Below are 13,428 nucleotides of genomic sequence, written 5' to 3'. Positions count from 1 at the left end.
TATATATATATATTATTGTTCATCAATGCTTACTTCAAATAGATCTAATACTGTAGGATGTACATACAAAGCTAATTTATTCAAATGCATAACAATTAGCAACCACTGTCATTTAAAACCTGCCAACTGCTCCAGTTACTGTGAACATTTTTGTGTACTAACTCAAGCCTTGTGCATGACTGCATAAGACTGCTGTCATGCACAAATGGCTACAGTCTTATGGGGGGGGGGGGGGGGGTTAGGACAAACAATATTTAAATGACACAGAGAATTTGCTTTTTAACTGTTATACCTCTTGTGTAATAGAAAGAGTGTACTATAGAAGGTAGTTTTTTTCTTTCTAAGTTTTACATAATAAAAGGTAGTGGTTTAATAAAGGACAATTGAAAGTCTTGATTTGAGTTGGAAAGCTACATTTTATTGAAGGTACAAAATGAGCTGCCAAAAGTATCACACATTTGCATTTGACACAATCTCATATAAAAAAAATAATAATTTGGAACTCATGTAGAGTCTGCCCTTTTCTCAGAAGGACAAGACAAGTAGATAAATAAATCTGAAATGATAAAAAAATATACTACAGTCCATTTCATGCTTTGACTTGTAACATCCAGGAAACATATGGAGTCATCTGACATTGGAAAACACTTTGATCATGCAATGGGAAGATCGACCAACTCTGTTCTAGACAGAGAGGAGCAGTTAGGGTTTAACTGCCGGCTCCCATACTGAAGACATTTGCACAAAATAAGGTATGGGTTCTTATAAAACCAGAACTGAGAAAGATCATTTTATACAACAAGCTTATGTCAGCAAATAAAACACTTTAGTAAAACACCAACCCAGCTCAAAATTGGACGAGTAATAACCAAATGACCCTAATGATGTAATATTTAACTCATTAAATAGGTTTTCAAGCAAAACTGGAGATGTAATACAGATTAAAGAATTATAACCCTTATTTCTCAAAACATATGAAGGAAGAAATATTTTTTTTTGCTCGCGTCAATCAATTTTCCTGTACAGCACAGGTACGTACTAACTGGTTTCTATAAGCATCAAAACAGGTCATCCTTCAAATTTATAATAGATGTATTTCAACCCAAAATGATCAATATTTTACCTTAAAATCCAAAGTACGTTTTTATCAATACTTATATATACCCAACTTATCATTACAGTTGACAACTCTCCAAATTTACTATGAAGAATCCCGAATTGGCATAGCAGTAGTAATAACAGTAATGACTATAATTACATGGAACCCATTGAACAGTTGTCAGATATAAGGCTTACAAGAGATGGACAGTAGACCTTGTTGGCAGGAGACAAAATCTCTATCCATGAAACAACAGATCTTGAGATTACTTTACAGTTAATGGTCCATTCTTTATGACTGAGAGCCACAGATATGTAAGACATCATAAGATCACCAGTTAATAAGCAGAGACATTAAATTGTACAGACATGTTACAGACCAACAGCTGTATTTTATCCCTTCAGCACCATGATGCATCTGCCATTAGAACATAATGACTGCATTCTTATACATATCGCAAAGCAGAGCAAATAGACAAAATATATGGAAAACACAAAACACAACAGTGCAAAATAAAGGTTCTTGCCCATGTTTTCTAATATTCAGGTAGTAAAAAAAACCTCCACCGAGATACTAAATTCTTCATGGGATAAATTATTTAGGTTGCTGTAGTCTTGTTGACTTCTGTGCAGATTAGGAAATGTGCATATTTAAAAAGGGGCACATGCAGGATCTTCATGAATTTTATTTCAGCCTTATTATTTATCATACAAACAAAATGCTTTTTTTTTTTTTTTAAATCAGAGAAGATATTAGAGAACAATAAAGCATTGGGCAGAAAATGATGACCTCTTTCCATTTATTTAAAATAAATATGCCAAACACCTGCTGTTTAGCTTAAACAAGGGTGATAAACGTAGTTTCACTGTTTTTTAAGCTGTTTTTCTTATATGGTAAAAGGGGGTCTACAATAACTATCACCCTCATTAGTGCTACTGTCCCCATATATTTATAGGTCAATTCCTTTTCTTTTGGAGAAGTAGGGCCAAAAAAGCTTTGGCCCTACTTCTCCTTTAACACATAAAACATTATGCCACATATGAGGTTACCCTTTTTATACATACTACTTTCCAGTTAAATAAGTAACTAAAATGACCTCATTATAATAGCCACATCAGATGTAAAGGTCTGGAGGAGCTTGCCATCATAGTACCTAACTTGTAAAAGAAACTGGCAGGTGGTTTAACTCCACATTTACCAAAAATGTAAACATCACATTTGAGTTGTCTGACCTTTTAAAGTCCAACAATGGCCAGAATATTTTTTAAGTTGCCAGAAGAGTCGAGAAGAATCGATCCTTCTGTTGTTGACCATAACTTTGTTAGGTTGATTTCCCTCACTTCTAATAGAGTCACCACGACAGGAAGAGATACACAGACTGAAATAAAATCCTAAGGGTTTTAAGAATTTCATGATCTATCCCGATCTAAAAAAATATATTTTGACTATAGATAGGCTTTAGGTATGATATGACATAATTATTTAAATAGTCACACGGTGCACAAGGAAATACTAAACATCTTTAAGATTCACATTTGCCACTGCTCACCAGCTCCAAGCTGAACAATGTACAAGACTGCCACATATTACAGATTTACTACAGTAAGATTTATCCTTGTAAAGTATTCAGATTCCAAAATGTTTTGATGCATACCACTGCTAAACACATAATGAGGCACTGAAGGGGTTCTATACAGCATTGACAAAGTGCATTGTTTTGTTAAGTGCATCATAGATTGTTACCAGTCGTCTTCCGTAACAGTTCTTTAAGGTATACATGATTCTTTGTCCTAAACAATATTCCGTCTTCCACAGGACATTGCTGCTTTTCCAGGGACAGTAAAGGAAACTGGAGATAATGAATTGTGTTGCCCATAGCAGCTATTCTGTTTCTTGTTTTCCTTTTTAAACCTGAGGTAGAAAAATGAAATTTAAACTGTGCTTTTTTGCTATGGGTAATACATCCAAATCTCCTTTCTTCCACTTCAATAGATTGCCCCTTGTTTCCTCTGAGAGCTAACATTCTGTTGTTCACATTGCACATCTGTTCACTATACTTTTATAATAGAGATTATGTTACTTAAGTGCCATTCTGGTAGCGGTAGTAGTGACCTTATGTCAAATAAAGGTTTGAGAAAATCATAGTCAAGATGGCAGCCTTAAGATGACCAACCAAATCGGTGCAGTATACGTTATTAGAGGTGCAATGGAACAGATGCTCTATGGATCTTCCATAACAGATCAGTTTGGAGAAGTGTAAAAAAAAGAAAACAACTGTTTGTAGATGCTTTGCCCAGAATGTAAGTCCAGGAGAAACAAGTTCAAAAACGTAGGTCAATTGAAACAAAGTTTAACATTACGTCATGAAATAGCACCCCCTTTATCAGGGTTAGGATTTGACATAATACATATAATACTGTATATTAATTCACTATTTTATAGTGTTTATATAAAGACAAAGGTTAAAGGCATTGAAACGTACATGGTGCACATATCATTCAAGGTCCATAACCTAATACAACCAAAGGCACGCAGGATTTGGCAGGCTATGTAAAACGCATATGTTTATAACACATTTTTCTAATAACCTTCAGAAAGGTGGGCTGCAACCCATTGAAACATTTGTAGAATAAACCAAAGCCTTATTTCAATACCTGACAAGTCCTGCAAAAGCCTCTGTTCTCATTAGTATATTGAAGGGACACTGCTACTCCAAAGTTTGTTAGCTACTTTTCATAGCTGACCCCACTCTTCAAATGTCCTTTTTCTCTATTTGCTTCAACTCAGAAATAACCACCATGTATGATTGTTTTGGTTTTATGCTTGTACAAATGTAATAATGAACCAGGATAGTTTGGTTAATTTGAACTAGAAAACAAACTTCAACTTAAAAAAAATTGTGTAAACTGCAGTAGCCCATGACAACATTTTAGAGATCATAGCTTGGCTGATCAAACAGTAAACATGGGAAACATGGGAAACTCATTCTTACATGCCATTAATACTTTCACTAAGTACATGCCCGCTGCAGGCTTTCATAAGACAAATCAGCAAAGGATAAATTCTGATAGGTTACTTTGTACATTGCAGTCTTAATTAATCTCAGTTTGTATTCCTCCAGCTCCATAAATAAGTACTGTTAGATACTCAGAAATTTTGGCCCAAAAAAATGCTTGCCTTACAATTTAGGCCTCATGCACATGGCCATTTGCTAGGCAAAATATGCCTAGCATAAAAATCCCAGCGTCTTTCCACACAGAGGTTCCGCAGGAGGGGCGTACAGCTGCCCATAGAAGTGATTCTGCATCTTAGCATTAACCCACATATGCAGGCATAGCACCTTTCCTGAACGGCCATTCACTTCTATGGTCAGCTGTATGCCCACCTGTAGCATATTTTATATATAACAAACATCCATGTGCATGTAGCCTAAGGTCCCTCTCCAGCTACAGAAGTTTGTTGAGACCACTGACATTGATATTTATTCTATTCAAATTTGGGGACAAAACGTTCTTACTTTAATACTACCCAAGATTTTATGTTATATAAAATTCTGAACTAAATACAGTTTGAGTCCTCTAATTAAATAAAAAGGATTCTGGCAGAAAATCCCTACAGGATCATGGGGATCATAAGAAAATATTTTGTTTCCCATTGTTATTTTAAATAGATATTTTAGACTCATTTAGTTTTTAGTTGTTTGTTAGTTTTGTGGCAACTACAAACGTGAATGGTGGGCTGATTTCTGCAGCCTTGTAAGTAACTGTTTGATTGTGAATAATACTCTTAGGCCGTGTACACACGGTCGATCCAAACCGATGAGAATGGTCCGACAGGCCGTTTCCATCGGTTCACCGCTGAAGTGGCCTGACGGTCTGATGTGCGTACACACCATCGTTCCAAAAACCGATCGGGTCAGAACGCGGTGACGTAAAACACACAACGTGCTGAAAAAAACGAAGTTCAATGCTTCCAAGCATGCGTCGACTTGATTCTGAGCATGCGCAGGTTTTGAACCGATGCTTTTCTGTACTAACTATCGGTTTGGACCGATCGATCAGCGGTCCATCGGTTCGATTTTAAAGCATGTTTTAAAATTTTGGACCGAAGGACAACAGACCGATGGGCCATACATACGGTCGGTTTGGACCGATGAAACTGAACTTCGGTCCATTCTCATCGGTTTGGAACGACCGTGTGTACGCGGCCTCAGCTTTATAAAACAAGCCTTCTTGACTGCTGAACTTGCAGTGGTGAGTAATCAATTAACATGTTTGCAATGAAAAGCCAACATCATAAATATCAGCAGCAGAAGGCAAACTTCAGAATGTTACTTTGGAAGCACTATAATGAAATGAAATACCATCCAGTTAATGTAAAGGCTAATGTAAATTTAAGTAAGTAGAAAGTATTTACTATAATATTCAATTTAAATTGCCACATGCCTTTGATGGTAACCCCAAAAAATGTTTTAATCAATGTGCAACATAAAAAAGTTTTCATTGTAACTGAATAATATATTTTAGTTATCTTTATAAAGGAGTGACTAGAAGGTCATGGACTTCTAATAAGCCTTCAGGTCTTCAACTGGACCAGTAACTCCATCACTTACTTCCTCTACACATCCTATCAAGCTTTGTGAAAACTATCTTACTACCTAGAAAGCCTGTCACTCTGGATGTTTGAATATCAGTCACTGCCAAAACTTCCAACCCCCTGCAAGGCAAAGCAATATTTAAAAATACAAAGAGGTTAATTTACAAAGACTGGAGCAGCCAGAATTTAGAGCAGCTGTGCATGGCAACCAATTAGCTTGTATCTTTCAAAACTTAACTGAACAAGCTGAAGTTAGAAGCTGATTGGTTACAATTGACAGCTGTTCCAGATTTTTTTCTGCTCCAGTTGTAGTAAATACCTCCCACTAATGTGTATTAAAGCAGAACTAAACCCTCCTATCCGGTACAGCTAAGGAAGCTGCCATTTAGCCTATGTTTGATCTCCAGCTGCTATGTGTTAAGTTATGACACCAGCCATTGATAGCTTAGCAGTTCAGTTTAGAGCACAAGCAACGGTGACAGTTGTAATTTATGGTATGCATTGAATATAACCGTTTTGTGAAATGAAAGAATTGATGAGTTTAGTTTCGCTTTAAGCACTGCAGTACCGTTTCACTCTCCAAAAAAAGGAGGGAACTTTTTGACACAAAATGCAATTTACCTTGACGAGTGCAAAAAAAGCTTCAAGGATTATGATATACAGTAGATACAGTGGTAGTATTAACATGGACAATGAGCAAGACCATAGTTAAAGTCTATAGCCCAAACTTCTTTTTTTAGTTTTGGATAGAGTGGGAGAGGGCTCCTTAAAGAGATTTCTTCTAACTCCCTGTTTTGGGGATGTTTTACCAATAAGGAAGTGAAACAAAGTCTGCAACAGGAAAACAAACAACAATAAGGCCTCATGCACACTGGACATTTTTGGACGTTTTTACAGCAGCTTTTTTCTGCCTTCAGACATATTTTTCTACAGTCAATAAACTCTCCATCATGTTATCCTATGTATCCATGCACACATGGGCTTGGCTTAAAAACAAAACAAAACAAGTGGGTTCTGAGAGGAGTTTTCAGCTGTAAAAAAACGCTGCTAAACGTCGATAAATGCTCAAAAACGCAACTCACCAGTGTTTTTTGAAGTTCTTGATCCATTGAAAAAATACAAAAAAACATTAAAAAACACTATTGTACAAATGTTGAAAAACGTTTAAAAACTCACTGCAAAGCTACTAGCGTTTTTACTACGTTATTTTAAAGTCCAGTGTGCATGAGGCCTCAAAAGCTGACAGGGGTTTAAGCATTCCACTACATTTTTGCTTTGGTGTGTGTTGCTGGGTGTAAGATTCCTTCACTTCCTGCCTGGTGAAAAGATGGTTGTCCCTTGAACAGGAAGTAAGAGAAATTTGTTTTACTGAGCCCCAGGAATCCGTAAAACCCCAGGAGAAGTTCCAATCCTTCTCCATGCTATTTAAAACAGAAAAAAGTGTGGGCTATAGATACACTTTTAGCACAAGGTTCCATAGAACTTGGCTCTGAGTTCAGTAATTCATGTAAACCCTTAATATACCACCTCCCAACATATTAGAAGTAAACGTGTTATTATAATGCAAAACTTTCTAGAGTTTACCAAAACAGGAGATGATATAGAGAGTATTGGGTAAGTGATATTTTTCTATACAGCTCAAAGTGTCCACAAGTATCAAATAAGATTTTTTAAGATAAAGCTTATTTGAGACCACCACTTTGTGATGTTTATGACTGCCCTGCCTAAAGCCCTGTACACATGATAAGGCTTTTGCCTGGCCAAACTCACATCGGAATTCCGACGGAATTCCGACGGAATTCCATCGGAGGAAAAGAGAACATGTTCTCTATCTAAACTCTGATGGAATTCCTCAGAATATCCGATGGAATTACTCCGATGAGGCATACACATGGTCAGAATTTCCAATGGAAAAAGTCTGTCTGACTTTTTCCATTGAAAATTCCGATCGTGTGTACGGGGCTTAATAGTTATCTATATATCATTTAGACAAGAGGGAAGTTACACTTGGCCTATATGTGTGCTGCTCCTAAATGACCATAACTGTGTTTTTTTTTTAAAGTTATGGATAGTCAGTATTCACTTGGGCTGCCTGAATCTGTCAGATCTGCTCTTCATCAAGGATGGCCAGTTCAAAAAAAATTGTCTCTTTTGCCACTAAGGAGAAGTCCCCTTCTGTACATCTGTGGGGTGTTTGACTTTCTGCAAATAAGCCCAAAGAACAATTCTGTCCCTAGTTAACTTCCTTGCCCCTAAGCACACAATGCACAGCAAAATTCAATACAGGAATGTATCAATTTATGTGGCAGTATGAGAATTTTCATATTCTGTATTTTATGAATTGCTCTGTTGCCTAAACATTTGTGTGTTATAATGTCTTCTGGCTCTATAAATAGTGTTCTTTCATTTAACACCTCCAATATGTACAATACGATATTAGTGTTTCAGACAGCATTGTGCTTAGAGAGGTGTTAAGGGAAAATTATTTTGATAACAATCTAAGCTGGCACTGGAAGGTAGAGTGGATTTGTATGTCTTTGTAACCCCCTGCTGAACAAAGAGCTATACATATGACCAATTTTCTCCAAAAGTTTGTAAAAACCAATATATATCATTGTTTCTTTTAAGCTGAATGGTCTCATAATTCATGTTAAAAAGTGCAGCTTTCAAAGTCAAGGGCTACAATATTAATACTTAAGGCCAGCAAACATAGCTTACAGACCAGATTGCGGAAATTACTTTTTTCAATACTTGGTTGCTGTGGGTAGTATCACGTATAGTTATAAAATACTTTACACGCCATTATTTTACCCATAGGAGCTCACATGAAAGACCAAAAATATTTCCAACCATATCTGACCACTAAAAATATGGCCAATTATTTGCAGCTTATGTTACTGATTCATCATTTTGAATGACTGCAGAGTTCAATAACTGAATTAAAAGTGAAAACAGGAGGTATTATATATATTGTTCCCAATGCCACGGAGTAGAATAGACTGGAAAACAGATTTAGAGGTTCTTCACAAAGATTTCATTCCCATAACATTCAGCTTAATAGGAACAAAGTTTATCTCCATAAGCAAAACTGGATATTTAGCTAATGTCCGTATGGACAGCTGGGAAATCATTTAAATAGTTAAAACAGTAAGTGCATCTTTGTATGTTCCTTTGATAATCTAAAGCAACACATCTATATAAACTTTAAAAAATAAAGCAACAATTTGACATCTTTTTTTCCCTCCTTTTCAGCTTGGCACAATCAGTCTCAAAAGTGCCCTTTCGGTCTCTATACATCACTGGAAGTTCTGGGCCCAGATAGAAACCTGGGTGGGATACAACCACAGCAGGCAAGCCATAGTGATTTCTGTATGTCTGGGTTTCTGAAAGCATAAATAATGGGGTTGATGACGGAATTGAAGGTGGCTGGCAGAACCAATGAGTACGTGTATGTCATAGGGTAACTTGAGTCAGCGACCAATGAATACACAGCAAAGGGAATCCAGCAAAGTGCAAAAGTACCCAATATGAGAGACAAGGTTGAAACTCCCTTCCTGGTGCTGGAGGCGTGCGATGTGGCCATAAACTGGTGCTGCACTGCAATCTGCTGGGCATGGCGGAAAGCGATCCTGCATATTTGCAGGTAGAGTTGCATCATCAGGGCGAAGAGAAGGAGGAAGGTCACTGCCAATACGGCTGCATTGTTTTTGGTCACTGGTCTCAGGACACTGCAGGAGGACTGTTCTCTAACACAGTTCCAACCCATGATGGGTAATAAACCAATGCAGATACACAGGGCCCACAGAAGGATTAGAATGATATAAGTGAAAGTCAGTGTTCTCTCTGTGTGGTAGGTAAGGGCATTGTAGAGAGACAGGTATCTGTCCACTGTGATAGCTAGAAGGCTGCAGACAGAGGCTGAGAAGGCAGCTAACAGCAGCCCTGCAGAGCTCAGTGTGGCCACTTCATTATTAAAAACATATAGGACTACAAAATTCACAATAAGTCCCACACCTGCAAATAGATCTGCCAGCGCCAGGCTACCGATGAGTACAAACATGGGGGTACGGAGCGTGGGCGTATAGAAGAGTATAGCTATCACAATTGAGTTTTCACATGCCATGATGGTTCCTGTTACACACAGAATAATGTCCCATGGATTGACAGTCTCATCCGGAGACAGGTCAGATGTGGTAACAGTGGAGGTGTTGGTGTCCCATGGGTCGTAGGGGTGCTGGGACATCCTTCCAGAGGAAGCATTGTGGAAATACAGCAGTTGATCCATGGCTGCAGCTGCAGGCTGGTGAAGCATTTCTGCACATCAAAGCAGGTGGAAAGAGAAAGAGAAAGAAAAGTGATAAGAGAGGGACACCATCCAGAGACACAGAGCTGGAACCCTCAATGTCAGATTTTATATGCATACGTTGTAGAGTGTGACTTTGGTGTGCTAATCACTGAAAATGATTCTGCTACATGGTGTCAGGGCCTAATGATTTCATGTCATTATGAGAAAAAATGAGACTCATTCTAGAAAACAGCTAGCTACAAAGAGAATATATGGGCACAATTTTCATTCATGTCTACTCAATGTATGGAACTTAACCTATCAGTTGCCAATGAGAATCAACGCTGCTTTCTTCTGAGGATGCAATCCTACTTTTTTAGATTTCTGTTTTTCCCATTCAGATGTAAAGTGATCAGGCCACATGCATGGTATATAAATGATCTTGATCTTGCAGCTTCTGGGTGCCTTTGTGCTAGCATTCTCCTTCCTCCCCAGCCAAGGTGAGCTGAAAAGAAAGAGTCTTTCTGTGCATGTCTGTTCCTACAGAGATGATTACACAGTTTACGCCTGTGCTTCGGCTGCTCGGGAAAGCGGAAAACGATAGGATGTATTTATCTTTATAACAATAGATCTCAGGATAATCTATGGTGCAACCTTCCCAGCTAAAATCTCCTGTCCCTGGATACATCCATGTGTTTACCCAGCACCTAGGATGGCTACTGTCTATTTGTTGACTGGATTAGACTGATCATAAAGGATTTCTCTAAGGTAAGGCTCTAACATACACATCTCCTTGTGCTGGAGACAGATCATTAACACCGCTGTTCCACGTTCTGCAGCTTGCTATTGCAGGGCACCCTCTGCGTTTAACCTGCATCTTGGAACAGCTGCAGCCATACCTTGATCCTACATAAGACCACATCATGGATTTGATATAAATCTCAACAAAAATAACATTTTTCTGCTCTTTATTATTACACTGAAATGCAACTGACATAAGACTGCACAGAAGATGACTCTCTCCTGGAGGGGCCTGCACTGCAGCCCCTAATGTCCAAGATCAATGCACCCACTTCTAGCCAGCATGCTCAGCCCTTGTTCATAGCAGAGTGGCACTGGCAAGGCTAGGGCTACTTACGTCATACGCCGTCTACTATGGATGCATAGCGTCGTACAGGAACTATTTATACCTATGGATATTTATATGATAGAGAGGTCTAAAATGGTCATTGAAATTCAATCACAGCATTCTATTTCTAGGCGGATCTTTGTAAATCAATGTGAATGTGTATGTTCTAATATATTTAAATACCTGTTGTTACAATAATGATAATAACTATTATTAACAAGATAGTTCTAAAAATGACTGGATCACCTCTAAATAAAGCAGATTTCTAGTTTGATGAATGACATGAGACAGGTGGGAGCCCCCATGCCAGTGTGTTGTGCCCTATGGGCAGACCCCCCTGAGCCACAGAAGACATGCCATGTTCTTACCTTCCTCCGTGTCTGTCCAGCTCGGTGCTCCTTGTTCTGATGCTGCCAGTCCTTGCTGGTCACTCTCAGTCCTTCCTGGTCACTGTCAGTGCTTCCTGATCACTCTCAGCCCTTTCTGATCACTCTCAGTCCTCGGTTCCCATTGCTAATGCTGCTGCTTGCCAGAGCTATGCCTTTGACTTGCACTTAATATTCTTGCCCCATTGGGTCTGCTGAGAAATCTCAGCTCTGACGTCAAAGTGTTCGCTGATATTCATGATCGGCTCCCAAGTCTGTGAATCAGAAGGGGGCTGTGAGCGGAATAATAAAGAGTCGGTGCACAGGGCGCTGGAATTTCATTCATAAGATTGTGTGCGGGGACACGCCCCCCGAGGGTCAGCTACACACTGCCGACGCTGCCTACTGCCTGCCTACTTGCTGACTGCTAACTGCTGCCTGCTTACTGCAAGCTGTCATCACACCTCACCTGTCACACCAGCTCTCATCCCTGACCTGTCACACCAGCTGTCATCCCTGACCTGTCACACCTGTCACCCCTGACCTGTCACACATGTCACCCCACCTGTCATACCTGACCTGTCACACCTGTCATTCCTGACCTGTCACCCCACCTGTCACCCCTGACCTGTCACACATGTCACCCCACCTGTCATACCTGACCTGTCACACCTGTCATTCCTGACCTGTCACCCCACCTGTCATCCCTGACCTGTCACCCCACCTGTCATCCCTGACCTGTCACACCTGTCATCCCTGACCTGTTATTACATCTCCTACAGACGTTTCTATAGCAGACACTGCTATACACTGACAATAATAAGCAGTGCATTATTTTTATCCATGGGGGTTTATATGAATTAATGTGTATTCTTTTTTATTATGAATATCTCCCTTGTGTTTTCCCGACCCTTGTCATTACCAATCTCGCTTTCTCTTCCCGACAAGATCCAGCAGCCCCTATGTAAGGGACAGAAAACGGCAACAGCTGTCTATCCCCAGTCAGGCCCCGCCCAGCCACCTCTAAGCCCGCCCCCCGGGGGCTGACGTCCGATGGAGCGCTGGGTGATGTCATTGGCTCAGAGCTGTCATTATTAACCCTAACGGGGCTGGGGGGGTGAGGTTGTCCCCGGCTTTCCTGCGTCATGTGTGCGCTCCCCCCCCCCCCTTCCTAAGTCCATACACTGCCCCCACCTTCAAGACAATACCTGGCTGTTTCCATAGGAATGAGGAATCCCTGACCCCCCTCCATCCATGGCTGCGTGTGCTGTACACTGAGAGCTGGAGAATCAGATCGCCGCTCACAAGGATCTCTTTGTGTAGGTTCGGGAGTCCCCGGGGACTGTGTGCGGTCCTCATAGATCGGGGGTCCAGGTACACGGGTCCCTGCACCGTCTATGGACTCCATCTACTAAGACATGACTTGACGCAATGCACCACATCGGTCACAGACACCTTCTATGGGGCACATCCTGCATAGACGGTCATATACATGACACCCGACAATAAGGGGCACTGATCACCCTCCCTGATCCATGTATAGTACACCCGACAATAAGGGGCACTGATCACCCTCCCTGATCCATGCATAGTACACCCGACAATAAGGGGCACTGATCACCCTGATCCATGTATAGTACACCCGACAATAAGGGGCACTGATCACCCTGGTCCATGTATAGTACACCCGACAATAAGGGGCACTGATCACCCTGGTTCATGTATAGTACACCCGACAATAAGGGGCACTGATCACCCTGGTTTATGTATAGTACACCCGACTATAAGAGGCACTGATCACCCTTATCCATGTATAAGACCCCCGACAATAAGAAGCACTCACTGATCACCCTGATCCATGTACATGACACCCGACAATAATGAGCACTAATCACCCTGATCCATGTAGTACACCCGACAATAATGAGCACTAATCACCCTGATCCATGTATAG

At 40.1% G+C, this 13,428-nt stretch overlaps 1 protein-coding gene across 2 annotated transcripts; it reads right to left on the bottom strand.

The window, feature by feature from the left end:
• Positions 1-392: 392 nt before the first annotated feature.
• Positions 393-11,884, bottom strand: LOC120913776 (G-protein coupled receptor 12-like). 2 transcript variants are annotated; one of them, XR_005743571.1, is made up of 2 exons: positions 11,478-11,870; positions 393-3,010 (listed from the first exon to the last, which is right to left on the bottom strand). XR_005743571.1 is itself a non-coding variant. In XM_040323981.1 (2 exons), the coding sequence occupies exon 2, from the start codon at positions 10,005-10,007 to the stop codon at positions 8,985-8,987; it is 1,023 nt and encodes a 340-aa protein (XP_040179915.1). In that variant the 5' UTR covers positions 10,008-10,009; positions 11,478-11,884; the 3' UTR covers positions 7,618-8,984. The 2 variants fall into 2 exon arrangements, 1 of the variants encoding a protein (XP_040179915.1); XM_040323981.1 differs by lacking the exon at positions 393-3,010 and adding an exon at positions 7,618-10,009 and having other exon boundaries at positions 11,478-11,884.
• Positions 11,885-13,428: the final 1,544 nt, after the last annotated feature.

This window comes from Rana temporaria, chromosome 9 (genome assembly GCF_905171775.1).
Source record: "Rana temporaria chromosome 9, aRanTem1.1, whole genome shotgun sequence".
In the NCBI taxonomy this organism is placed as follows: domain Eukaryota; kingdom Metazoa; phylum Chordata; class Amphibia; order Anura; family Ranidae; genus Rana; species Rana temporaria.
The sequence above is the reverse complement of the archived record's forward strand: the minus strand, read 5'-3'. Positions and strand labels throughout refer to the sequence as shown.

Bases quoted from the DNA above. Each gene is read 5' to 3' on its own strand.
- LOC120913776 (XM_040323981.1), bottom strand. From the start codon at position 10,007: ATGCTTCACCAGCCTGCAGCTGCAGCCATGGATCAACTGCTGTATTTC.